Below are 27716 nucleotides of genomic sequence, written 5' to 3' on the forward strand. Positions count from 1 at the left end.
ATACGTGACGCTCCCACAATGCACTGCGCTGGCGCGTAATGCCGCTCGTAGAACTACATCTCCTGAAGTGCTCTGAGGTGACGGGAGCCGACATGGCCATCTTCAGTGTGTACGTTGTGAATAAGGCCGGAGGCCTCATCTACCAGCTGGATCACTACGCGCCGCGCTCCGAGACCGAGAAAACGTTCAGCTTCCCCTTGGACCTGGTGCTTAAACTGCACGACGAGCGCGTGGTGGTGGCGTTCGGGCAGCGGGACAGCATCCGGGGTGGGTGTCCGACCGGGGGTGTCAGGGAGGCTGGGAAACACTGGGGATCCCGCGAGGCCTGTGGCACTAATAGCGCCCGCCGGGAGCCTTGTGCCTGTTAGGGGGGTTGGTACAGCCGGCTGGGGGCGGGGTATGACCGTTAGGGGGCTGGTACCGCCCGCTGGGGGGGTGGGTATGGCCGTTAGGGGCCTCGTAAATAGAATCACAGAATATCAGGGTTGGACGGGACCTCAGGAGGTCATCTAGTCCAACCCCCTGATCAAAGCAGGACCAATCTCCAGACAGATTTTTACCCCAGTTCCCTAAATGGCCCCCTCAAGGATTGAACTCAGCCGCCTGGGGGCGGGGTATGGCTGTTAGGGGGCTGGTACGGCCCGCTGGGCGGGTGGGTGTGGCCGTTAGGGGCGACGGCCCGCTGGGCGGAGTGGGTGTGGCCGTTTAGGGGCTGGACCGCCCGCTTGGGCGGGGTGAGGGTGTGGCCGCTATGGGGCTATGGTACGCCCGCTTGGGCGGGTGGGTAGTGGCCGTTAGGGGGCTGGGTACGCCCGTTGGGCGGGTGGGTGTTGGCGATTAGGGGCTGGGTACCGCCCGCTATGGGGGGGTGGTGGCCTAGGGGCTGTACCGCCCGCTTGGCGGGTGGGTGGGTGGCCGTTGCGGGAGCGTCGTCCGCCCGCTTGGGCGGCCGTGCCGGGTGGCCGTTAGGGGCTTGGTTACGCCGTTGCGCGGGTGGGTGTGGCCCGTTAGGGGGCTGGTACCGCCCGCTTGGGCTGGAGTGGGTTGTGGCCCGCTTAGGGCTGTATCCGCGCCCGCTTGGCGAGGTGGGTTGTGGCCGTTAGGGGCTTGGTCACGCACGCTTGGGAGGGTGGGTTTGTGGCCGTTTAGGGGGCTTGTACCGCCCGCTTGGGAGGTGGGTTGTGGCCGTTAGGGGGCTGGTACCGCCCGCTGTGTGGGTGGGTGGTGTGGCCGTTAGGGGCTGGTACGGCCGCTGGGTGGGATGGGTGTGGCCGTGTTAGGGGCTGCGTACGGCCCTCTGGGAGGGGGGGTTGGAGGGGGGGGTTTTCTGGCGTTAAGGGTCTGTACGCTTCCTGAGGGGGGGATATGACCGTTAGGGGGCTGGTACCGCCCTCTGGGGGGTGGGTATGGCCGTTAGGGGGCTGGTACCGCCCGCTGGGAGGGTGGGTGGGGCCGTTACGGGGGCTGGTACCGCCTGCTGGGAGGGTGGGTGTGGCTGTTAGGGGGCTGGTACTGCCCGCTGGGGGGGAAGGGCTGGTACCGCCCGCTTGGGGGCACTGGAGGGGTTGGGGTGCTGGTCCCGGCTGCTGGAGGGAGAGGATGGTGCCTACTTGGGGTTTAGGGTGCTGGTACCGAGCACTGAGGAGGTTCGGCGGGCTGTGCTTACTGGAGAAGTGTTGTGGGTGCTTGTGCTTTTGGGGGATACTGGGGCACATTGGTTGTGCTTCCTGGGTGGGAAGTAGTGTCATGACGCTATTTACACGTTAACAATGGCAGTGCTAAACCATAAATACTCTAATAGTGATTCCAACTAGAGACAGGTCTAGAGAGGCCAGTGGTAAGGTCTGCTATTGGAGTTCCTAGTTCCAATATTCATTTGAAACAAATAAGCCTCAGCTCTCATTTTTTCCTTTGCTTCTTTCAGTTGGACATGCTGTGCTTTCCATCAATGGCATTGATGTGAATGGGAAATACACTGCTGACGGGAAGGAGGTGCTGGAGTACCTTGGCAACCCTACCAACTACCCTGTGTCCATCCGTTTTGGCCGGCCTCGCCTCTCCTCCAATGAGAAGCTCATGCTGGCCTCCATGTTCCACTCGTAAGTTTGCACTGGGAAGTCTAGCTCTCTGTGCCCTGGCCACCACGGCGCTGATGTAGTAATACCCACCATTTGTGAGGCACTGGCCAAACCCAGAGGAAGACACATTCCTTTCTCCGAAGAAGGTACACTTCCCAAAGACAAATTGAGGGTGGAGAAGGGACCCAGTATACACTATCCTATCTCTAGTAACTAGAAGAGGAATTTTTTGTGTTAGACTTAAATAATTTCCCTTTGTTTGTGAAGGTTGTTTGCAATTGGGTCCCAGTTGTCTCCTGAGCTGGGGAGTTCCGGTATTGAGATGTTAGAAACAGACACATTTAAACTACACTGTTTTCAGACTCTAACAGGTAAGACTTACTGCTCATGTTATTCCTGTTAGTTAAGTCTTGAGGCTGTTTCTCCCTCACTCTGAAAAGGCAAGTACAAACTGCTTTATTTACTCCTCGTGGGATTCTGTGCATATGCAGAATTAATGGCACCTGCAGGTTTCTTTGCTTCCCTGCAGAAAAATGACTTCCTGACAGGGAAGCTGCAAGAGCACACGCACCAATCCCTAGCTGTGCAGGTACATTGTTTCAGGCAGCTGGCAGAGAGGTAAATCACTGCAGGGCTGGGGACACTCCAGCCAGTGGCTCCTACCCTGAGCTGGGATCAGCTGCTAATCCTGGCTGGGCTGGAGGCAGGAGAAGACAGGACTTCCTCTTCCCTTGCAAGGAGTGGCTGGGGCTTCACCAGACCCACCCCCAGCTGCAGGAACCTCAGCATCCTTCCCTGCTTCCTGCCCCCATAACTCCTCAGCTGAGGGGAGAAGGATCACTGTACAGGGAGCTGCTCCACCATCCACCCAACCCCTGTGCATCTGGACCTCCCATATCTAGATACCCCTGCCAAGCCTTACCCCTTACATCCAGGATCCCCCAAGCTCTCTATACCCAAACCCCACCCCATTGGACCTCAGCCCCTGTGTCTGGAGCCCCCTGCACCCAGACCACCCCCCCACTGAGCTTGCTGCACTCAGCCCCCTACCTTGATGAGCCCCACCCTGAGCCCCCACATCCAGACCCCCACGCCAGTGATCCCCAAGTAGCTGCAGCCAAACCCCCCTGCTTAGGCCCCACCCCCACAGCACCCTGACCCCCCCCTGCTCAGTCTCACGCACCCAGACCCCTCCACTGAGCCCCCAACCACATTCACCTGGAAGCCCCTGCAGAGTCCCATTTCCTCTGCATCTGGAAACCTGCTGTGCATCCAGATCCCCCCACTGAGCTGCCTGCACCCAGCTTGTCCCACACAGAATCCTCTCACCCCATACTTGGATCCTGGCTGGTTAAGCCTGCCTGCCCCACACCTGGCCAGGCCTTGTGCTGTGTCAGGGTTGGGTGCAGCCTCAACACTGAGTCCGTGTCCCCAGGGTGAGGAGGCTGCAGCGTGCTCCCCACTGCCATGCTGGAGCCTCTGCATTTATTTATTGACAAAACTTGCAGAATTTCAAAATATTGTGTGCAGAATGCCCTCAGGAGTATTTATTAGACTTGTATATTGCTGCAAAAATACTGCTTTTTTTGGTTGATCTTTATTCTTATGGTATTTCTCTGAATGAGATTGTCAGTTCCTCTGGGTAGAGGCCCATCAGCCCTTAGTAAATCCTTTTGTATACTTCTGGTGCTGTCTAACTGGATACTGAAATAATTGCCTTTTGCCCCTTTCTAGTGCCTTTTGTCCTAAAATGGCAAAGTACCTCACAAATATGAATTAACCCGCAACTGCTTTCTCACCACCCAGGAATTATCCCTTTTACAGCAAGGGAATCTAGCTTGTCTTGTCTATGCCTCAATTGGCCAACATGTCTTTAAAGTCTGGAATCTAGCTGAAGAATTGCAAATAAAACCCAGCCTGTGCTTGAACTGCAAGATTCCCCTAGAGGTGCTCAAGTGTATAGGCACGGTAGCAATGTTACAAAATATGCTGTGCTCTAGAAGTAAAATCACACCCTGAATGGTAGTTTGCTAAAATACACTACTCAGTCATTAATCTTTCTCTATATAACTTAAACAAAACAAGGCAAGTTTTAAGTATTCTTCAGATGGTGTCAGCTGCTCTCCTGTCCTTTCTGTAAATGAGGCCTTTTCAATTATATTTGGGAATATATTTCATAGTAGTATTACCTTTGCAGCTTGCGTGTAGTCTATGCTAATGCTTCTTTCATTATGGCTCCAGGGATCAAATTTGTGGTGCTTGCTGATCCACGGCAAGCTGGAATAGAGTCCCTTCTGCGCAAGATCTATGAGATTTATTCTGACTTTGCTCTGAAAAATCCTTTCTACTCACTGGAGATGCCAATCAGGTAGGGAGTAGGCAGATGATGTGTAGAACATGGCACTTGCTCAGCTCTCCACTTTGAGAGCACTGTACAATCATTAATATGACCCCCTTTGTGGAAGAGAAGACATATTTATTTTAGAGTGGGGAAGCAGAAAGGTGATTTTTACTGTCTGAGGTTACTTGGACAGTGACAGAATTGGAAGCAGATCATGTCTTCCCTGAGTCCATTCACTAAAAATAAACTTAAGATTGCTGGGTTCTCTTTTGACCTGGGCTGCTGACTGGAGTTCTGGTAGCATACCTGACTACGTTGTGCCTTAAACAAAACTCGTGTCTGCGTCAATCAAAAACCTAACTTTTTGTATGATTAAACTAAATTCCATAAGGAGGTTCAGCGCTGTCAAGTTCTTGGAGGTCTTCTAAGGACACCAGTCTGATTCCTGTCCTCTACAGAAGGCTGAAGGAAACCTTCTCTGGAGTTGTTCCATTTGAGCAATGTGACTTGCTCTCTCGGCAGGGCCCCTATTGCACTTTTAACCCTTATTAAAGTGGCATTAAAGCTTTGTTTTTCAAACTGTTTTGGCATGTCAAATTGAAAAGATGAACTCAAGCTGCTTTGTTAATCAGTCTTTTGATTCAAAAAGTTGCCCTTAGCAAAGTATGGAAAAGAAGCTGGTACAGGAATGGGGCTGTCTTTGAGCTAACGGTTTGATTAAAAACACCATTATGTTTTGGGTTGTAGATGGAGATTTTGTCACCCAATTCTGATGCCTGTATTTCTGTGACTATTTCAGGTGTGAGCTGTTTGATCAGAACTTGAAACTTGCTTTGGAGGTAGCAGAAAAAGCTGGACCATTTGGACCAGGATCATAGGACTTTTCCAGTGTCAGTACTGAGCCTCTCCTCACTAGACAGCCTTTCCAGGATCCTGTCTCTGGCTACAGCAGCAAGAGAGGAGGTCATACGCTCCCAAACTGCTTTTGTCATCTTCAGAAATGCTGCTTTATTCTATGGGTGTGGAATCTACCTTTGCCTAACAGTGAATGTTATTACAGCTAGGAACGGGCATTCGTGGCTTAAGCTATGATTGCAGCTCTAATGCTGTCGCTGTAACAGAGGAAGGTAAGACATAACATGGTGGTAAAACTTGAGTTATACTCCCCTTTTTTACGTGTGTGTGTGTGTGTATTATTTTTTCTCTGCAGCTTTAATTTATGGCTCAGACAAATGGTTACTTTGGATGTACAAGTAAAATATTCCCAAAATGTGTGGATAGATTAATTCTTGGACTGGATGCATTCACTCCTGCTAGAGCTAGTATGAATTAGTGCAAATATGCAGCCTGGTTATTGTCACTCTGGTGGTCTGTTTTACCGTCTGAAACCATTCTAGCTTGAGATGCGCTTTCCTGTGCCCAGAACCCCAGTGGAAGCCAACACTTCAGCTTACCTCTGTGTAAACAGGAATAATGGGTTTCAACCAGGGGAGGTGGGTGAAATTAATAAGGAAAAATGTGAAAAAAGAAGTTCCTGTGTGTCTGCACAGCTGTTCTGAAGAATAACAGCAGGAAGGGCAACATAAAATGACTGCTTCTGACTAAAAAAGTAGAAAGAAGAATGTCCTGCAGCCAGCACTGTCCTCTGGGCAAGAGCTCCCCCTTTTTTCTTGATCCCTGTGCCCAAGAAATCTCATGCTCCCACTGCAGTGTTCCATTTTTATTTCCCCGTTGGTAAACAGTATTTCTTAATACTCATGCTTAAGTATCAAATGTAGTTTACTTTTATACAATATTTAGCCATTTTGTTAGGATTGACAGAATAATCTTACATCAAGGTAGCTTTACAGTGGTGACCACTGCGCTTCTTGCTTATCTACAGGCATTCTAAATAACTAAAACCCTGCAGAGAACATACACAAAAATTCTGATAAGAAAAGTTTGGTAACATATGACATATTTACTACCCAGGAGCAATGGTCCTGCTAACAAGCATTCATAATAGTAAGCAGTCCCTATGTTGTAATTTAACCTAAAAATGCTGTACCTGGTTCAGCAAACTGGATCCATTAGAAATTTTCACTTTCACTTGACAATATCCTTGATTGTTACTTATACAAATCTACAAACTAATGATAAAAATCTCTTTTAAAGATTTTTTTCTAGATAATGCAGAAAGAGAGGAGCTGTACAAAGTGTGTCTGTGTCTAATGCTGTTACTGCATACACGCTTGAACCAATTTCCTTGGTACTCCAAGAAGTACTATTCTGTTTGGTGGTAACCATCTGTTTTGCAGTTCACTAATACTCTGAGTTAGCCACGGTGACTAATTTAACAAGAAAAAGTAACTAGTACAGTACTTCCATCTCTTGAACAGAGTTCCAAGGACTTTACTCATTTGCCATTACTGAAAAGGGAGTCATTTTGCTGCAATGGCAGGGATCTGCAGTAATGTGTGGACTAGTAACTGTTCAGTCTGACAATAGCTGGGGAAGCAGTGTTTTTCTTTAGTAATAGGCTAGTGGTCTCTACTTCTGGGGAGGGAGACACAGCAGGTAGCTCATGGCAGAGTAAGCTGAGTCACAGCTGTACCTACAGTAGCAAGTGGAGGTAAATGAGAATTGGTTCAGTGGTGGCTAACTCTTAATATTTCTGTAAGCAATGCGGGTGAATTGAGAGTAACACTACATCTGAGGCCAGCAGCAAGAAGGCTAGGCAGGTACCAGATACCAGTCTTCTGCAGTACTTCTAGCTTAGCAATCAAGACTACCAGTACTTTCAGTAAGAGGTAAAGTGAGGTCATGAGATGTAAACTATAACTGAACAACCACAAATTGTGTAGGCATTAAAACATAACAGCCAGTGAAGATCTTGTGCCTTTCTAAACAGGAATCTGACTAAAATTAAATGAAGTTTTGATAAATATTCTGCTCTAGGCTGTGTTGGTAGGAAGCTCAGTACCAGGCCACGGAGTAGTCATTTGCCATCCCTAGATAGCAGCTGGAGCATCCTTAGTACTGTTGCAGCTCATCTTTAGTCAATCTTCTTGGGTACCCGACCCATCTTGGTGCGGATGTTCCGTAACAAGAAAAAGGCTATGGTGGTGCTGACACATGTTATTTCAGCTACCCAGAAGGCTGTGGCCCAGCTGTAGTGCTTGGCTATAGTACTGAAAGGCAATCCAGCCAGGAAACCACCAACTGCAAAGATAATGGGGACAAGAGAACAGAGTTAGAGTTCCTAATACCATCAGAACCTTACAGTTTCTCTTACTGACACTGTTCTTTGTGCTGGTCCCTGCAGTTATAAAAATGCTTCAAGCCAGATAGCTTGAGATATTTTAAACAAAGGACAAAGCACTAATAACATACAGTAGAGAGCAATTCTGTCCTGCCTAGGGAAACAGAGCTAGTCGCTCAGTAGCCCAGACTCTTTTCTTGGGGTCACTCCTTCAAGGTTCCTCAGTGAATGGGCTATGGCCACACTTTACTCCAAGCTGGAGGTTTTCACTGCCAGAAAACTCAGGCGAGCAAGTTATTCCTATTCAGTTATCAGAGAAGATACAAGTTTTGTGGTTGCAATTATCTTTATTTATTTCCAAATGTTTATTATGAAAGCGAGGAACGAGTTGCAACCTGTCACGGCGCAAGCAGCTGATATACACATGAGCCCTTACCTGCTAAAGACTTTCTGCTCTGGCAAAGCTTTTCAAAATTTGTACATATGGAACAGACAATTAAACAGTGCAGTGTTTTCACTTGTGACCAGAAATGTGTCTGATCCAAAACTACAGAGTTAAAGACCACTGCACTTTGGGGAAGTATGGATCCAAACTTCAATTGGACCATCTCGCATCGTGACCCAGATGGTATAGGGACTCAAGCCTGGTCCAGATCTCAGAGTGTTGGTGGCAACTCCTGAACTACTGACTTTTTTTTTTTTTTTTAAGACTAGAAAGATCTTAAAGAGAATATTAGTGTATATGGACTATTTCCCTAACAAGTTAACCCTCTGCACACTGGACTTTTATCTTTAAATCTTCAGTGGACTGGTAAAGGCCCAGGTTTCAATGGTAAGGACTTTTAACAAGAAGTCTTTAAAGGTGACTTATGATGACCAGGGTCTAGAAGGGCCAACGCAAAAGATGCACTTCACATTTGTCCATCTTATCCAACCCGTTAAGAATATGGATATCTTTGTCCATCTCTAAATCCAACCCGTTAAGAATATGGATATCTGCAGTCTCCAAAGATTTTGTACAGACTGCAGTCTTCATTGGCGCCCACAGAGTCCTTGATGGTGGGCAGCAGAAATGAAACATTTTGAGAATCAAGCATGCGATTAGGGAAGTTGCTCAGTGACAGTCTTAAATCTTCAGAGACCCACTTAATTTGTTGAATAAACAGACTCACTTGCACAGTCATTTGCTTCCAGTTCTCTCAGCTGCGTGGCTTGAGACACAACCTTTCATATCATTAAGTAGCAATTAATCATATCAAGAATATCAGAGCCAATTTGAAATCTCACCTTGCCAGACTAAGATATTCAGGAACTGGGGCTTCTTGCTGGTACAGAATAAAGGTTCTGAGGTTTGTTTGAGGTTTTTGTGTGAGGGAGAAGGAGTATCACTCACCATTGGCCAGTAGTGCAACAATAGCATGGGAGGTGCCACACAGGTTGGAAGGTGCGCTCTCATTTGCTATCACTCCAAACAATGCAATTGGTCCATAAGAAGAAAACCCAAAGATGGCTCCTAGAATCAGTATCCACAGCTATCGACACAAGCAAAGAGAAATCAGAATGGGATCCCTAAATTTGACTGCTATTGGTTAGACTGGCTAAATGTATAAGGCCCTGTCTACAATATATTTCAAACTAAACATTGTTCTGGCTGATGCTGCTTCCCTAGCCAGTGGATATAAAGACTAACCATGTGAAACAGAGTCTGCTCTGCCACACGTTTGTAAGATGGTTTATAATTGAACGCATCCCTGCCTGCATTGGCTAGCACATTATCAGCTTCCAAGCAAGAATTTTGTTTTTATGTATGGTTCTGAATAACCATCTGAACTGAACTGTCACATAGCCAGGTCTCAATATGAAACACCCTAAATAGGAAGATATGGTTGCTGTGTTTTGTCAAAGTTCTATTTAATGAGCTTTAAGTTACAGTGAAATGACACAGAGAAGGTGTTCACTGCATAATAGTCTTTTAAAAAATCAGTCTGAAGAGTGTTGGTTAAAGAGCATTATAGTTGGAGAGACATGTTGGTAACAGCATTTATACCTGTTTTGAGGCATCCCCATTATTTTGTCAGCTGAAAATGCTGCAATGTTATATTAAAAGGTAGTCTGCCTGAACATGGACTCTTAAGGTTGGAATTTACGCTAACAAAAATTAGCATTGAAAAGTATGTAAACAATAGCCCCAATCTGAGGCCCATAAAGGGTTTATAATTCTTTGCTCATCTTAAGGCTTTCTATCTGAGGATCACAAAATGCTGTATAACTATTAATGAATTAAGCCTCAACATCCCTATTGGGCATAAAGTGTTATCCCCATCTTACTGTTTAGGAAACAGGCAAAAAGGAGGACGGGAAGTGACTTGCTAAAAGTCAAAAGGGAAGTCAATGGCAGAGGCAGGAATAGAAGCCAGGTCTGGAATCCCAAGCCCTATGCCTTAGCCACAAGAGTTCTATTAAGAGTTGTGCAGACTGATTATCTCATCTACAGAGTAAACATCCCCAGCGCCTATCGTTGTTTTAGTACTGGTTTTATGAGATTGTTAGTTTAGTAATATGAAATTACAAAGCTTCTTTCAGAAAACTTACAGCACTCTTCATAATGCCCTGGTTATAAATCCTGTTCAACTAACCAACCTTTCAGAATAGGAAAGAGTCAGTAAAAGTAGAAACAGGCAGAAGGGGAGAAAGACCAGGCAGAAGGGGAGAAAGACAAGGCAGAAACCTCTTGTTCTGTTAAGCCTGTGAGGGCAGCGAGAGGATGCAAGGCTACAATCCAGAAGTCGTTTTCCTGAGGGAGAAGTGAGGCAACATTAAAAAGGGTAGAAGTGACATTCCATTTGTTTGGCAACCACCAGGGAAAGAGAAACAGAACACACAAATATCAGGGGTTGGTGCAGAGAACTGTCAAACTTGCAACTAACAAAATCCTCACCATTAAAAGGGATACCATCAGCTTAAACACTCTTCTGCCTGATAACACTTTATCTACCTGAACAGGTGGAGTTCCCACACTCCCCTGCATAGTCAAGAGTTCAAACTGACCACTTTCTTGGAGTTTGACTTTATTGAAAGTTGAACCACCACAACATAAACCTCAAATAAACTTTCTCCCTGTCATGACTGTTCCTATAGTTTCCCTACAGAGACAGCTCTGTCCCAGAGCCCAATTCCCTTTCTCCTGGCAGCTGATTCCACCTCCCTTATATGCTTTTGAAGCTAACAAGCAGCACTTGCCACAAGCAATTAGCAGTACTTACTCAGCAGTTTTTTGCAGGATTCTAATTCCTGCCAACAGGGTGGCTCAGCAGAAGACCCTTTATCCCTGCCACCTTGTTACACTATTACACACAACAAACACATCAAATAACTTAACTGAAAGGGAGCAGAGGAGAGATTTTCTCTATTTCAGTTTGTTTACTTTGTACATTTAACAGCACTATATATAGTCAATTTCACTCTGCATTGGAAACAGTCTCTCCTCATCTGTGGGAGTTTCACACAGCAGAAGGGAAAGAGGAAAAAAAACTAATTGTGAAAATAAAAATCACCCAAATTAGCTAAGGACTCTGGGCAAGTCTAGGACCCTGGAGCTATTTTTAGTTGAGTTAGTGAAACTGACTAGATTTCAGGCTGTCAATGCTTCTTTACATTTCTCAGCTGCAAATAAAACCCATAAACTGGTGGTTCTGAAACAGGGCTCCAGAAAGCTATACTACTATCCATTTTATAAATCTGTCAAAGAGGATGCCCTGGAATTTTATACAGTCATTTACAAAAAAATTATGAAGTCAGAGGAAGAGCTACAGGTTTCAACAGAGTCCCAGAAATCATTATTAATGTTTGAGCATGCTTTGCTAACAGCTAGACTGAACTCTTTCAGATGGGTTTGGGTCTTCCTTTATTTGATCAGTACTGAGCATACTGTCAGTACTCAAATAAAAAAATAATGTGGCATCAAACTTCTACCATTTTTATGGAGAACTTCCAATGCCATAACACAGGAATCTGCTCCTGTAACCTATGCTAGTCAGTGCCTGAGTGCAAGAACATTCACCACCATCTAAATCAGTGGTTCTCAAAACTTTTGTACTGGTGACCCCTTTCACACAGCAAGCCTCTGAGTGTGACCCCCCCCCCCTTATACATTAAAAACACTTTAACACTATTATAAATGCTGGAGGCAAAGTGGGGTTTAGGGTGGAGGCAGACAGCTCGTGACCCCTCGTGTAATAACCTCACAACTCCCTGAGGGGTCCTGACGCCCAGTTTGAGCACCCCTGATCTAAATGAAACGGATCAATTCTTCTGTCACACCACATGGTGCATAAGAATAAACTGCTTGTGCATGGGTTACCTTAGGAGAGTCACTTGTGACTGTGACCCGGAAAAGGTACATCGAAGCAGACATTCCCACCATCATGGAAAGCAAGAGGACATGCCGAGGATTCCCATAACTTGACAGACCCACCTGTAATACATATTAGAACAAAGCGAGAGAATGCACACAGAAAATGTGAGTTACTAATGCCAACTGATTCACAGAAGTTAGGTCCAAAAGGGACTGCTGATCTGCATAACACAACATCACATCACCCAGTAATTTCTGCTTCAATCTCATAACTTCTGTTTGAGATACAGTATATGTATAAATCAAGACTGATGTCTTTCCAAAAGACTCCAAATGATGTGGAATCCACTATGTCCCAAGGTCAGTTGAACCAGTGGTTAATTATCCTCTCTGACCTTACTTTTAGTTGATTTGTCTGGCTTCAGCTCCCAACCACTCTATTTCATTATGCTTTTTTCTGCTAGATTAAAGAGGCTTCTTCTGTCAGAAATCTCCCCAACATAAGTAACACTACTTGTAGTGTAGACCATGATCAAGCCACCTCTTAACATTCTTTTGGATAAAATAAATAGATTTTTATTAATCCTTTCCAATTTGTCAACATCCTTTTTGAAATGTGGACACCAGAACTGGACAAAGTAATCCAGTAATGGTCATGCTAATGCCACACTCAGAGGTAAAGTAATAACTCCCTAACTTTTACTTGTGATTTCCTTGCTTACATATCCAAGGATTATAAATTAGCCTGTTAGTTAGAGCAGTAAGGTGGGAGCTCATGTTCAGTTGGTTATCTACCATGACCCTTAAGTTTTTTTCAATTTTGCCATTTTCCAGGATATGGTCCCCCTCTTGTGTAGCCTACATTCTTTGTTATGTGACCCTGCATTTAGCATGTTGTTCAAATGAGCCCACATTATCAGGCAATCTATCCTGTATAATGAACCTGTATTTATCATTATTTGCCACTCCACCAATCTTTGGAGTCATCTGCACATTTTTTCCAGCAATGATTTTATGTATTCTTTCAGATCATTGATAGAAATTAAATAAAACTCGGCCAAGAATAGAATCTGTGGGAAGCAACTTCATTGCATGAGGATTTCCTATGTACAATTTATTTTCACGTTCTATCAGTTCACTAGTTTTTAATCCATTTAATATTGGCTACATTAATTTTGGATAGCGCTAAGTTTATTTTTAAATCAGAATATTGTGAAGCACAAAGTCAACTCCCTTACAGAAGTCTAGGTATATTATATCACCACAGTTACCTCTGTCAACTATATCTGTAATCTCATCAGAAACAATGTCAGCTAGATATCTCCCTTGGAAACTTGATGGATAACACAGGCAGTGCCCATAGGTACAGAACTGGAGTGAATTTCTCTCATCTCGACTTTTCTTTACATGGGTGGAGGTCAGGGAACGTGGCTATAAATATACAGGATTTATAACACACTGTAATTTTACCTCCCATCACTGAATCCACACAGTGAATCACATAACCACGTTTTTACTGCTTTACAACCTGTGGATACTTAATATCTGTATAATTAATAAGCTTTTATGGCCTTGTGTTTTGCAGTCCAATCCTGCAAATGGTACTCCTGGGGGAATTCTGCACCAAAAAAAAAAAAAAAAAAATCATATGAAAGGTTAAAAATTCTGCACACAATATTGGAAAATGCTGCAAAATTCTGCATATTTTATTTGTCAAAACAACACAATATAATCATGCCAGTTACAATTATTTTGGTAATTTATTTCAAAACATCTGTCAGTAAGTACGTCTGTAACAATACAGACCAAAAGAAAATTCTGATAATTTTTTTTGACAAATAGATTGCTTACTAGGCATATTAGTACAGAACTTCGTGTATTTTTTTTAAATTACAGGACAGAACAGTATGTCCTGCACCTGTCAGAAGCAGTGCAAAGGCTTGGGGGAGTCAGGGGTAACAGAAGAGCTGAAGGGGAGGGAAGGAGCCTGGGAGTGAACCTGGAGGATGTTGGGAAGCCTCCCTCATGCAGGCCCTGGCTGACCCCAAGCCTCTCCCATTCAGTCAGGCACATCTGCCCCTGTCCCCCATCCCCATGGGTCTCTACAGCCCTGCTCCCCTGTCCCCAGGCTCAACACTGTCACCCCACTAGCTCCTTATAGTAAGATGAGGTCCTGAAACATAAACTCTTGTGTCAGAGGGCCAGTCTCAAACCTGAACCAAAGTACTTCCAGGCATTGCTAAGCAAAAGCTGAGCTGTGAGCCAGAGGCAGGCCCCACTCACAGAAGTTGGCGAGAAGAGGGCTGCTAGAAGCAGGTGCATCCACACATACGTGCTAATAAGAGGAACTTGTGCCAAGATGACATCAGGACACTCCACAGACATAACAAGGAACAGGCAGGTGCATCTTAAAGACAGAGTCAAAAGGACAGCATGATGGATAGATCTGTTTGAAACAACATGATCAAAGAGGAGACAGCACTCTAATGAGCCAAGAGGCTGTACTTCAATACGTCAGTAGGGATGAGTAATCTGTCCTGTAACTGTATAAAAGTAGGTCCTGGAGTGTGCATCTTTGTCTGGCCTAGGGGGCAGTGGAAAGTCCCACCACTGACTGAGCCGGTCCATTGTCAGGGGGCACAAATTCATAGTATGTCTTGTAGAGTCTACAGGAAACTATTACTGTGCTTCGTTTGATAATAAACCTGGCTTGGGTTCTTTCGTACCTTACTAGAGTCTGTGGACTTTGGGGGTTTTCTTGGAGTCTGTTGTGTCAGCTATCTGTGGAGCGCTGGGGCAGCACACAGAGGGAACATGCACGCAGCCGACTGTTATCATCTTCGAACAAGAGCAGAGCACCATAGCAGTAGCTACTGACAACACTCTTCAGCCCATGCTCCACTCTGTCTCCCTCTACTAGCCATTCTGAAACTGTCTGTGACCCCACAGCAGCCCTGTGTGCCCTTGTGGGCAGGGTGTTGTGATGAACTCTACTCCTGGGGGAATTCAACCGCATAGAATTTTGTATTTTCCCGCATAAAATAAATTTTACCTAAGTAGTGCTGCAGTTCTGCCTTTTGTCCACCAGAGGCCGTTGTGGGGCTAGAATGCAGCAAGCTTTTCTGGCGCCACAGCGGCCTCTGGTGGACAAAAGGAGGAATCGCCTCACTTTGGCAAAATGTTTTTTAGGCGGGAAAATTAAAAATTATGCGAGACAGGTAATTTAATTCCCTCAGGAATAAGATGGTAACATTACAAGATGTTATAATCTAATCTGGTTTGAGTGACCTATATAAATCTCCTCAAAGCTTCTCCTTTATGGACACCAGAGGCGTGATTTAATTATAGGGCTGTGATAAACTTGTAACAAAACCAGGCAAAATTCACCTGGTTTTCAGTTTCATTAAAAAACTCAATCCAGACCTGTGAGTCTTTGACTACCCTAGTTGAGTTTTGAGTCAGGTGAATTACTATTTTGGGTGGAAACTGCTCATTTGTTCTAACAATTTCAGGTGAGGTTTCACTTTGTGTTTTGGGGTTTGTTTGAGAATCTGAGAGCAAAAGTGAAGAGGTGCATACCCACAAGAAGTGAACTGGAGAAGTGGGGTTGCACAAAACTCTGAGAATGAAACCAATGACTCTAGATTAGTGTATATTGGTCTCTATATTATCATGTCAATTAATGTATTTCTCATAGGTAGCTTTATCTCTTTGCAGAAGTGTCCACTAATCACACGAGACCAAGGTGATGTTGGAAAGTCTCAGCTAGTGACTTTCACAGTATAGACCCATTTTTGTGCTGCTCTGCTTTAAAGTAATGTTTATTATTTTCATTATCTAGAAAGGGGCCCCAGCAGGAGCTTTGACACAACACAATCTATGTTATGCCTCCCCTACACCAACTGAATGCTAGACGGTGCCACTACTGACAACAGTAAATCCCACATTACCATCACTAGTACGGGACTGCAGCATAGCAGTCCTAGGCCTCTGACCACACCCCTCAGGCCAAGTTTCCATATGCTTGTTGACGCGTTGATTTGGAAATTATCAAACATTTTAATGGACTGGACCTGTAGCTCTACCCCAACTCTTTGTATGGGGCAGACCCTGGTTTGTATTTTGCAAAACCACAGCATATCAGATACAGTTTCAGACAAACATCAGACGTTTCGGGGAGGCAAGGAACAGAAAATGATTTTGAGAGTGACCACCTCTGGTATGGTGTGTGCCCATACTCCCTACCCCCTCTGCTGGGCACAGAGCATGCAGACTGGGACTTTCAAAGAAGCCTAGATAAGATAGGCACTTCACTTCCATCAGTCTGTTGGAAAATCCCAACTGTTTGAAAAGTTTTTGTATCTTCTAAAGTGTTTAGAAAGAAAAAATGAACTAATTTTAAAGTGTCAGTGACTCTGCATCAGCATCCCTTGGCAACCCAGGAAGGTTGCATTTTATATCCTCAGCGTGACAACCTCTCATCTTTGCAGTTCTCTCGCCCCTGAGACTTCCACGTTCAGAGTTACCAGACATTCCAGCTATTCCACTGAGATCTACCAGCTTTGCTACTGAGAATAATGGAGTGGACAAGGTGCCAAGCTACTTACCCGTGCTACTGCTCTGTCAGAAAGGTACCCAGCAGCAATGCTTCCTACCAGGCCCCCAATCTCCAAGGCACTCATGTAAGAACTGCCTAGAGCATAGGATAGGGGAGTGGTTAGGCAATCAGGTCCAGGGAGGAAACACCAAAACAATTTCTTATTAATGGTTTATGTTTGTGCACAGGGAGCAGTTCAGTATAAAGGCAGTATCAGGGAGAATGGAGTAACTCACCCTAAAATGCTTACTTTTGCCTTGTCTCTCAGTTTCCCCAGTTCTTCTCAGAGCATCTGATATTGTTTGTTGTTTTTAGTTAAGTAGTGTTTGAATTAAGAGGTGGTAGGTAGTGCCACACCAACAGCCCAGGAGACTGAAATTATCCACAGAGCAGGTGCAAACCAGGTAGGTTATTACATGTGGGGGAAGGGTCGCGAGCTGTCAGCCTCCACTCCAAACCCCGCTTTACCTCCAGTATTTATAATGATGTTAAATATATTTTAAAAAGTGTTTTCGATGTATAAGGGGGGGTTGCACTCAGAGGCTTGCTGTGTGAAAGTGGTCATCAGTACAAAAGTCTGAAAACCCCTGATCTAAGATGACCCGTTGGGGTGAGGTAAGAAGACTGTTCAATCGCCATGACTTAGTCAGTCCCTGGAATCTCTACAAAGGAGCCAATTTGTGCCCTTTGTGCTGGGGGTTTCTTGGTCATGGACACTTGGTCATTAGAAACTGGTCAGACACACAAACTCATTTCATATACCAAATAGCCGATGAGCACTATTGGTTACTACATGCCTGGGCTGAATTTGAACTTGTGACCTAATGAGAAAGTGCATGCATTTCTTCACCATTCCCCTGTTTCATTCAGTAACCCTAATAATCTGGACTGGCATTTTCAAAGGCACTCAGATGCCATTAAAATGGGAATTGGACACTTGCTCCTTAAGGCACCTTTGAAAATCAGAGCCTTAAGCTTTAAAATGAGTCTGTTGTATCTTACCCACAAGAGCAGATTGTCCTCTTTCCTGAATCAGGAATAGCTGACCCCAATCCGTACAGCATGTCTTCACTCCAAAGACAACTAGGTAGCCAGTCGAGAGTACCCACAGATATGGCGAGAGTAGCAGCTCTGCCAGGGTGCTGTCATCTCTGGATGAGCCTGAAAGGAGAATTAGTAGAAACACCATTACATCGCTTGGACACAGCAATAGGACACAATCAACCCAGCAGTGATGTAGGATGATCTGTGAGCAGATTCTGCGTGCAGTGGGAGCAGCCTCGCAACACTTACGGCTTTTCTAAATGTAGAAATTGTTCATAATAATTAGAGGTGATTGGCCTTGCTACCACCCATTTGCTGTGTACAAAGAAACCTGTCCATGGTATTTATTCCACTTAATTAAAAAGCTCACATCAATAAGCTCCATTTTACTCTCCATAACTCTGCTCTCTTGTGGTTCCCAGTGAACACTTCCGATAGAGGATGTTGGAGAATATATTGTCTGCTTTTCCAGATTTTGTTTCTAGTCCTCTTCACTAGTCAGTGAAAGAAGCCATGTACATCCCACAAAGGACATAGCATTTAAGCTAGCTGCTCAGTTCTTTCATGAACCTGCCAGTTATGCATGCTAACACTCATATCCCCAAAATACATTGTGGTAGGAATTATGTTCCCACGACAATTATCAAATGCCAAATCCAGCAGCAAAAGGTTTACAGGGTGATACAGAAGTCAGTACTTTAAATACATTTTTGTAGGCTTTTAAATCCAGTGACAGTCCCTGTGTTGCAACAACCCTCCAGCCCTTTTGCTCTCAAGAGAAGGATCAATTCATTGGACATGATGCAACATTTATTAACTAGATGTCCTAGTTCAGGATGCCAAATGTTGAGCAGAGTCCGCTCAAACCAGAGGTCAACAAAACAGGAGGCAGAATTCTCTGTTTATTGGAGACGTGGGGACAGGCCAAAGGCAGCACTTCTCTCTGCTGCTCAGTAAGGAACAAATAATAATGCTTTGCACTACAGCCCTGCGTGGGATTAGCATACAGCCTGCAGCGGGATTGGGATCCTGCAGGTCCCACAGGGCCTTCTGCCATAATAGCAGGAGTGGCTGGGAGCAAGATTAAAGACAGTCCCGCAAAAGGCTCTACTTTGCTCCTCTCTGGCATGGAGGATCTTAGACCACGACATATATAATTTAAGACCCCAGGGGAAACAGAAGAATATTAATATAGAGACATTTTTTAAATGGGGAGATTATGGCGCATAGAGCTGAAGTGACTTGTTAAGAGTCCCATAGAGTCAGTGGCAAAGCTGGGAATAGACGTGAAAGTGGGTTAGGATCTTTCCCTGCCCTACGAGACTCCATTAGAAGACAGTCCTTCGCACAATCCAGGGCACCAATACTTTCACACTGCGAGACACACGACACACACAAGGTATTCCCTAACCAGGATACCTCAAGTGTTCTCACAGTGTACGACTGCAAGCAGACCTGGAGTTAAATGCTGATGAGCACCAAGTTCAGAAAATGGGAAGGGCTTGTTCCAGCACCAAGGAGCTGGAGAGACACGCAGACTATTAAATTTTGCTACAACATGTCTCATCTCCTCTTGCTCCTCCTGCTGCCTGCACTCCTTAACTGTAAGATGAGAAGTTTAATGCTCACCTTTTTTCCCTTTCATGGTTCCTGGTTCAATGTTTGGTAGCCCAACGTCTGAGGGCTCATTTTTAATGAGGACAAGACAAACAAAGGAGGCACCCACGCAGATGAAGCCAGAGACGGACAGAGTTGTGCGCCAGTCGTAGCGCAGAGCCATCAGAGCAGCAACAATGGGGCCCAAGCCACCAGCCAGATTCATGCTAGTGGACAGAATTGCCCACCACGTCCCAAACTGGGAAGGCTCAAACCACTGTGCAACAGGGAAAGAAAGAGAGTGTGAGCAAAGTGCCATGGAATGGGAATTATACTTAGATCCTAAAACCTGCGATTAAGTCTCTTGATGGACAATTCAGATCCTAGCAGATAGAGGTTTATAAAACTAGATTGAAAAATATTTTACTCTTCCATCCCCTTCCATCCAAGAAACTCAGAGCTTTTTGCAAACATTAATGATGTATGTCTCACAGACCCCTACCTTGTGAAGTAGGTCAGTATTATTCCCATTTATAGATGAGGAAATGGAGGTACAGGAAGTTCTCTAACTCATTTGATGATGCTGTCATCCTGAAAAGGTTTGCCTGCTTTGTACTAGATGAGGGGATAAACCAAGGTTTCAGCTTGTAACTTTAGGACCCTAATCCTTAACTGCAGTGGATGCTGAGGGAGTGCTGCACAAATTGGGCCCCTGGTGACAGAATGACTGCTGTGACTCAATCCTGCTTCTAATGGGGTCAATGGTACAACTTCCATTAGTGCCAAAGGGAGTAGGATCAGGACCCATGTAATTCAAATACTTTGTTGACAATCTTCTGGAAGTGTTATTTGATATTTTGTCTTCATTTTCAGTGAGCTTCCCCCACTGTGTATAAACAGCCCTATGTGAAAGGCATCTTTCTCCCAGCTCCATTCATTGACCAGAGTATAGATCAGAAGAAGCATAAAGACTTTATGGAGAGAATCCTCATATACAGGTGATTAGTTGTTCAGTGCTCCGTCTCTCACATGCACCTGTTCTCCTCATTTTTACACATCCCATTGCCAGGATTAGTCTTGCACAGAGACAGAAATAGGACTGCTGGTTTAGAGGGAGGTTCCTATCAATGTTCGTATGGAAGGAAGGGCGCGATCTTCTCCATGGCAGCGCCTTCTTTGTCCCTGCCTACAGGGAACCATAGGTACCAGCCCCTAGTTTCATAATGTCAAGCTTTATTTCTTCACACTGCTAAATTATCTATTTGTGGCTTTTGTAGCTGTCTAAACAAACACACAATTCAGCAGAGGCCCTGCTCACACAGTGTTCCATATGTCACTTGATATTATGTGTAGGTAGACTGGATTTTTTTTCTTTTAGGGGCAGAAGGGATACATATCATTCTCCCAAAATATCCTGAAATGCAACATGATCTGGCTTGTGATTTATAATTCATGTGCCCACTGCCAGTTCAAACCAAACTTTACTTATCATTCCTTCTTTCACTAGTGGACAACTACTAGAACGAAGAGGCCATGGTGCCTCTGTCTTCACAATTCAGGGGCTGGAATCCAGCAAATGGGGTTTCTTATGACTACAAATTCTGCTGCTAGGGAGATTTAACAAATTAACCAAAATCAACAACCAAAGCTTCATGCTTAAAACAAACGAATGGAATAAATAACTCTCCAACTTGAGTATTGTTGGCTTAACTAAGCAGCTGGAGGCATATGAGACTCTTATTCCAAGAAGGGCAGGGGATAGAGCAGCTGGGAGTTCATCCACAGACAGCATGCCTGGAGCCCTACCTATACTGCACTTCCTGCGAGGAGAAGTTGGAACAGCTATGAATTCACCTATGGTCCCAGCACAAGGACCCCTGCAGTGTTCTCCATACAGTACCTATTATGGAAGAAGTTAGGACAAGTGCTACTATGAACTTCACACCAAGCAATCATTCCTGTATCATCCTCTATTCAGTGTCCCCTGGTCAGCACTTAATTTGTAATGAGGGAGATGCCAGGGTTCAAGCAATATTTTACTTTCATAACTGACGCAGCAAGCTCAGAAGTGCTGGGGATATGAACTGCCAAGCCTAGCCCTGGGAGAAAGTAAGCACTACTCCTGATGTTTAAATCGGGTACTGCACCCCTGCCAAAAAAAAAGAAAAGGGGATTTTCAAAGTACACTTACTTTGCGCAGTACTTTCCCACATGGTGGCCACCCCAGTCCTTGTGCCAGCCCATTCAGGAACCACAGCCCTGAAAAGACTGTAACAGTAGAGCTCCAAGAAAAGACAACATTGACTACGCCCACCAGTAGAAGGCCAGATGAGAAGAGCCAGCGGGCACTCATTTGATCAGAGAGGACTCCACTGATAAATTTACTGATAGCGTAGGCTGCAGACTGGCTGCTAGTGATGAGACCTGCAATAAATTAGAAACCAAAGGCATACTTTAGTAACACATTTTATAATAAGATGATTAACTCAGCCATGTTCCTACTGGAGTACATTGTCATTCAGGCACAAATCAGTTCCACTAGCTATTAGAATGACAACAGCCTTCTATTTGGCTGGTTTCCAGAAAAGTATTTTTGTAAGCAGGATACAGACTTTAATATTATTAGTACCTGAAGTGAGATATACAGACAGACTATGGAAAGCAGCATTTTTTTTCTCTTCAAAGCACACTGAGACTTCTTTAACTCCACCATAGTTGTGGAGACCGTAAGTTTATAGCTTCACCAAACTACAGATCCAACCATCCCATGCTGTTTGTAAACCATAAAGCATTGAGCACAAAGAATGATATATACAAGAGGAGACATTAGTGCTACCAATAGACTCCAAAGAAAGTGTTTCCCAATCTCTTTAGGCAACTGTGCCAGTTTACCGGACTAAGGACTTGTCTACATGGGGAAAAAGTCCAGAACAGCTAGTGTGGAATAGCTATTCTACACTGGTTCCCCTTGTGGCACTTTTATTCTGCACCAAGGGTTAATCCATGTAGAATTCTGTGTTTATTAACTGAACTCCCATATAGATCCACCTGCACTGCTAACATTTTGTCTCAAATATACACCTTAGGTCAATGCATTCTGATAATCAGCATAACAGAATAATCAGCATAACAGACCGTCATTTAATCTGACTTTCCACGCCCAGCACTGACACGTGAAGGACACAATAAAGAGCCAAGCTATTGAAATGATTTAAGGTTTTTTAGGGATTAAAGGCTTATAGTGGTTCACCAAGACTAGAGGAAACAACTGAATTTTACAAACAAGACCATGTTTGGGATGTTTTACCTAGCAAATCTCTCTCAGTCTACAGTCTTCTTGAGCCCCAAACCAAATGCCATCCCTTATCATATTTCAACAAGGCTCTACATTTGTTTCATTAAACTGTAACTGGGGTTACAGTGTTTTTTTCACTACTCATTTTTGGAGGAGTCTATTCAGCTTAATGAATCAAAGAGAGATTGCTTTCAATTGTATGTGTTGCTTGGTTCTGAGACTGTTTTGACATAACAAAAGCTTCCAATATGTGAGATCAAGTCTACAATATCAGAGAATAGACAAAATTACTTCATAGGCCTCTTCCATTTTCTATTTCTTCAACTGTTGCTGATTAAGAAGTGACTTTTTGAAGTGAACATTCTGAACAATTAAAGGGGACACTTTCATATCAATTAGGGCCAAAACACCCTACTAAAAAAATTCAAACTCAACAGAAGTCTCCCTTTGGATCTGTAAAAATTCCTACAAAAACAAAGTGTTTGTTTTTTAAACAAACACTGTAGCATTTTTTTAGTGCCTCAGATTTACAAAGGGAAATTAACTACACACAAAGTGAAATTAAATTATTTTGAATGACCAAGCTCAGTAAAAATGCAACAAATGAAACAGCTCCAATGGCAACAACAGTTAATTTTAAATAATGTAAGTGGTATAACCAAGGAAGAAAATCTTTTTAAAAGATACATGGATTTTTAACTGGGCAGTGTCCTTTTTAGATATTATAACTCAGGTACACAAAGCCTGTACTACCACTTCAAATTTTTTGACTACAAAATATAGACCAAATTCAACTTGCCTTACTCATCTGAACAGTCTTACTGAAGTCAGTAGCATTATAGGCACTTGCATGAATAAAGATATACAGATTTTGCCTAGATGTTAAAGATAGAGTTTTTAGGGTGAAATTAATCAAAATTCTACAGTAGGTGATTTCTCACTCCACTTTTTCAGATGGCTAGAACATATATTTAATGTATAGATTCTGGTAACACAAAATAACCAGATACATACCAAAAGAAAACATGCACAAACTCTATCACAAAGAAAGTTCTTACCCAAGTCATCTTTGTCCAATTCTATTTCCTCCATGATTGAGGGCATTACAAATGAAAACGTTTTTCTATTGAAATAGTACAGTGTGTAGCCAACAAACATGGCAGTAAATATCACTGTTCGGTAGTAACTGTAACCCTTATTCACCATGGTAAATTCAGAGTAATATCTCCAAGAAAGAAAAAAAGAAAAATCCTGTTGATAGGAGGATTTGTCCTGCTTTTTAAAAATTCAGCTCACAGCTGTAGTGAATAGTTGTAATACAAGATTTAAAAAAATAGTAACTGCTTGTAAATAAAAGTTGGAACAAAAGAGCAGTTTTGAACGAGGAAAAGTAAAACAGCAGCTATCAGGGTGTCTGAACAGGAGGCTGGACTCTCATCAGAATTCACATCCTGGAGTATTTTGCAGAGCTACAGCTTTGCTGATGTTCTCTTTTCTTCTCCGTTTTGTTTACAGCTGCTTTCTGGAGAATGATTAACTTAGGGAACTCGTCATTCAGGACAAAACCATCAACCTGCAGAAAAAGAAAAAAGTAAAGTTAGCTTGTGATAAGCAGCACTGTACGCAAAGTGGAAAGATTAGAGGAGCCTTGCTCAGTAACTCTCCTCTGACCTCTGAACTCAAACAGGACAAACTGAAATCAATCAATCCCTTTCCCAGAAACAATCAAACTAGATTCACAACAAGGAACAGACAGGGTAGACTAAAGCCCTGCAACTTCAACAGGCAATCTGCATTTAGTTTCTGATTTCCTTTTCAGTGACTCTATAGGTATTATATAGCTGTGACCTTCTCTGCTCTTTTAGCAGCTTCAATATTACAGAGCTAGCCTCTCCCCACTCTAAGGAATTTGTAGACAGAAGACGAAATTTAATCCAATCTGAAGGATGCTAATGCAATAAGCTTTTCCAGAAACAAATTAAATGCATCTTCCAAGATAGTTTTATAATTCTCTCAGTTAATGTTATTTTCTGTGGATAAAACACAGATAATCACCCACCTAAGACTGTGTCAACAGTCTTAGTCACATTTTCAGAATCTGCAAATGATTGCATGGATCTAATTCAATCCCCTTTCTCTAGCCTGTAAATATATCTGTGGAAGACTCCGGGAAAGTGATGCAACTATAGCTGAGCAACATATTCTTGTATCTGGAATAGTAAAGAAAAAACTTTGGGGGGGGGGGCGTGCAAAAGAGAGACAGATGCAACAGGACAGAAGACTTGGTTCAAGACAAAAAGCAAAGAACAGGGCAACATTTATCCCAGGTGTAAAACCACTGAAGTCAACAGAATTACACTAAGATTACATTTTGAATAAGGACTCATTAATAGAGACAGAAGGATAATTGGGGCACTAATTGCCTATGACTACATAATAAGGCCTGAGAAATAATGAATGCAGAAATTCAGAGAGCAACGGGATGTGCAAAACAATGAAAAGTAGTCAAGCATGGAGTTCTCATGCAAGTCTTCAGTCCATAAGCAATTACACAATTTTTGAACAAGGAAACGGCATTCAAGCTCATTTTGCATTTTGGAGTGCAATCAATATTTCAAAAGAAACCAAAAAGAAAAGATGCCCTGACACTATGGGGATAATACCTGAGCAGCACCATGGAAAGAAAATCTTATGAACTATGAAAAATCATTTTTAACATTCATATGGAGTTACTCATCTTCAAAGTACTTTATAAACATAATGCTGAGAATATAAATTCCTTGCAAATGGGGCAATATCTCAATTTATGTACTGTACAATACAGAGCACCAAGTCGGAACCAAACATATAGTAAAACAACAACAAACAATAATAATTCATTCATTTATGGGGTTTCCAGTATTTATTTTTAGGCAAATTATAAGTATTTTGTTTTCTCTCTCTCTCTCTCTCACACACACACACACACACACGACTTTTAATCAGGTTTTTAAAACTTCTCCTTTGAGTTATATTCAAAAGTTGGCATTGTCTTTGATTGTTGAACTCCTTTGACTGGCCTTCTCTTGGCGGAAGTGTTCTTAACTGAAAGTGGAGGTGAGAAAGATGGGCCTCCTAGAAGAAAAAGTCTGATTTCATACCAAGAACATAAGGCGGGGCCAGCCAGTTTGTAAAATGTGTGCCAACTGTGTTAGTTCTGTGGGTCTTCATCTTCAAGGAGTACATCAATTCAGTGCTAGAGCATCCTTGGCAGCAATGTGCAACCACATTGCTTGACAGCTGTGGAAAATGGGCAAAGGCTACCACATTCTAGGTGCATACAGCTAAAACCCAGTAAAAGGTGGTTCAAGATACTAAAGGAGGATGTGACAAAGGTCTGTGTCAGATTGGAAGATGCATTTGATAGAAACTCTTGGAGACAAACAGTAAGTGCCACTCACCCCAACTAATTGGATATGGCCAAAGTGCAGAAGATAGGCTTTGGATCAGTTTTTTAAAAATTGTTCTCCTTTGAATTAGATTAAAAAGTTGGTCTTGTCTGAAGACTGGCACTTCCACAGATAAGCTCCCAGCAAGCATGGAAAGTCTGTAGAGAGCAGCAGTCCCCTCTTCAAACATGAGGAATGAGGAACATTTTGACTGTATAATTTAAAAACACTTCTCACATATTTTCCCCATTAGGGTTTACTTGATTTTAAACTTAAACTAAACCTGATTCTAAATGTAAGAACCCAGCAAGGGAAGACTCCCTCAAATTTTCAGCCAGTCTTACAAACATCTGGCTCTTCTGATGGGCTTTGCTGTGTTTTTCAATTAAAACTTCATTTCATTCCATTTCATTCCATTTGTCACAGCTTGACAGCCCTGCCTGCTTCAAAATCAGCCCCCACACAGAAAAGAAAAGCCACTCTCTCTAGCTATGCAATTCCCACATACCTATCATTGTGGTTTCTAGGCATTATTAAGTATGTAACAGCCATCAGCAAAAAGTATGTAGGGTTATATGGTGTATGTGATATGGATTGATTCACCAAGACTGAGCAGTATGCAACGCTACCACACTGATGATATGGTTCATTTTCCATTGTAACAGCGAACACTATCAGCCCATGTTACCATTTGTATTACAATGCCACCTAGAGGCCTAACTGTGACCAGGGCCTCATCATGCTAGGCACTTCAGTAAGAAACAGTCTATACCCTAAAAAGTCTAAAAGCTAACCTCTTCCTCTTTCATGTCTACTATCCCGCCTCCAGCAGCACCCAAACCTGATTCTTCTGAAGAAGTTGAGCAACCCCACAACACAGCAAATGACCTCTTCAATGCCACACAAATGGGGATGAGGACTGGCGGAGATTCCTTCCAGACCCCTCTTGTGAACAGATGTTGTCTTGAAGAAGGGGACTCCTATAATGGTTCATTAACTCACCCAATCCCTTTAGCAATCCATCCACAGTGTTTAAAACATTAAGAAATCCTGTTTAACTAAGACTGGATGCAAAAAATTATGCTGCCCAAGTCTGATATCATTACATATACGGCACCAGAAAGCGTACCAGGCACTTTATAAAGACACAAGTTCCTGACACCAGAAATTTACTCTAACAGAGACAGCAGAGAATCCTGTGGCACCTTATAGACTAACAGACGTTTAGGAGCGTGAGCTTTCGTGGGTGAATACCCACTTCGTCAGACGCAGGCCGTATTCACCCACGAAAGGTCACGCTCCTAAACGTCTGTTAGTCTATAAGGTGCCACAGGATTCTCTGCTGCTTTTACAGATCCAGACTAACATGGCTACCCCTCTGATACTCTAACAGAGACATTATTCTTATCCATGGTATCATATTAATTTCCCTACCTGAGCATGGAAAGTGTGAAGTTCAGAGCAGACACTGAGTTAGCTTTGAGCGCAAAGAACTAGATGAATAGTGGGGCCAGGGCAGCTCGCACTGCTGTAACTGGAGCTGCATCAATACAGATAAGGGTCTGGGGTTGGGAGGGGGCAAGAACTAAATATAAGTCTCTTCAGCTGCTCATCCTTGAGGTGAAAGCTCACCCAGAAAATGGATATCAAGTAAAATGCCAGAAAGTAAAACACTCCTGCTGAACTCAGGAGGAGGGCAACATGGGGCAAGGACTGCAGGCTTTAAGTGGGGAAAGGGACTT

General features: G+C 43.6%; 2 protein-coding genes across 6 annotated transcripts in view; one reads left to right on the plus strand and one right to left on the minus strand.

Annotated features, from left to right (window-relative positions):
* On the plus strand, positions 1–13083 carry TRAPPC4 (trafficking protein particle complex subunit 4). The gene is made up of 5 exons (XM_032785906.2): positions 1–267; positions 1925–2099; positions 2346–2449; positions 4320–4446; positions 5219–13083. Exons 1-5 carry the CDS (start codon positions 39–41, stop codon positions 5295–5297), a joined length of 714 nt encoding a protein of 237 aa, XP_032641797.1. The 5' UTR covers positions 1–38; the 3' UTR covers positions 5298–13083.
* The window catches only part of SLC37A4 (solute carrier family 37 member 4), a 22440-nt gene continuing 848 nt past the window's right edge, over positions 6125–27716 (minus strand). Inside the window, exons 2-11 of one of the 5 annotated variants that reach the window (XR_004374423.2) lie at positions 23605–24119; positions 21443–21675; positions 19285–19528; positions 17614–17772; positions 16622–16707; positions 12021–12134; positions 10389–10454; positions 9054–9192; positions 7382–7620; positions 6125–7012 (exon numbers count right to left, since the gene is read on the minus strand). Coding sequence is in view for 4 of the 5 variants with exons in the window: in XM_032785898.2 (XP_032641789.1) it covers positions 7454–7620; positions 9054–9192; positions 10389–10454; positions 12021–12134; positions 16622–16707; positions 17614–17772; positions 19285–19528; positions 21443–21675; positions 23605–23752 (1356 nt within the window). In the remaining variant the exon portion in view is untranslated. Of the gene's footprint in view, positions 7621–9053; positions 9193–10388; positions 10455–12020; positions 12135–16621; positions 16708–17613; positions 17773–19284; positions 19529–21442; positions 21676–23604; positions 24120–26482; positions 26536–27716 lie in introns of those variants that run through there. The other 4 variants (XM_032785898.2, XM_032785897.2, XM_032785902.2 and 1 more) reach the window with 4 other exon arrangements.

This window comes from Chelonoidis abingdonii, chromosome 18, assembly GCF_003597395.2.
Source record: "Chelonoidis abingdonii isolate Lonesome George chromosome 18, CheloAbing_2.0, whole genome shotgun sequence".
NCBI classification, from domain to species: domain Eukaryota; kingdom Metazoa; phylum Chordata; order Testudines; family Testudinidae; genus Chelonoidis; species Chelonoidis abingdonii.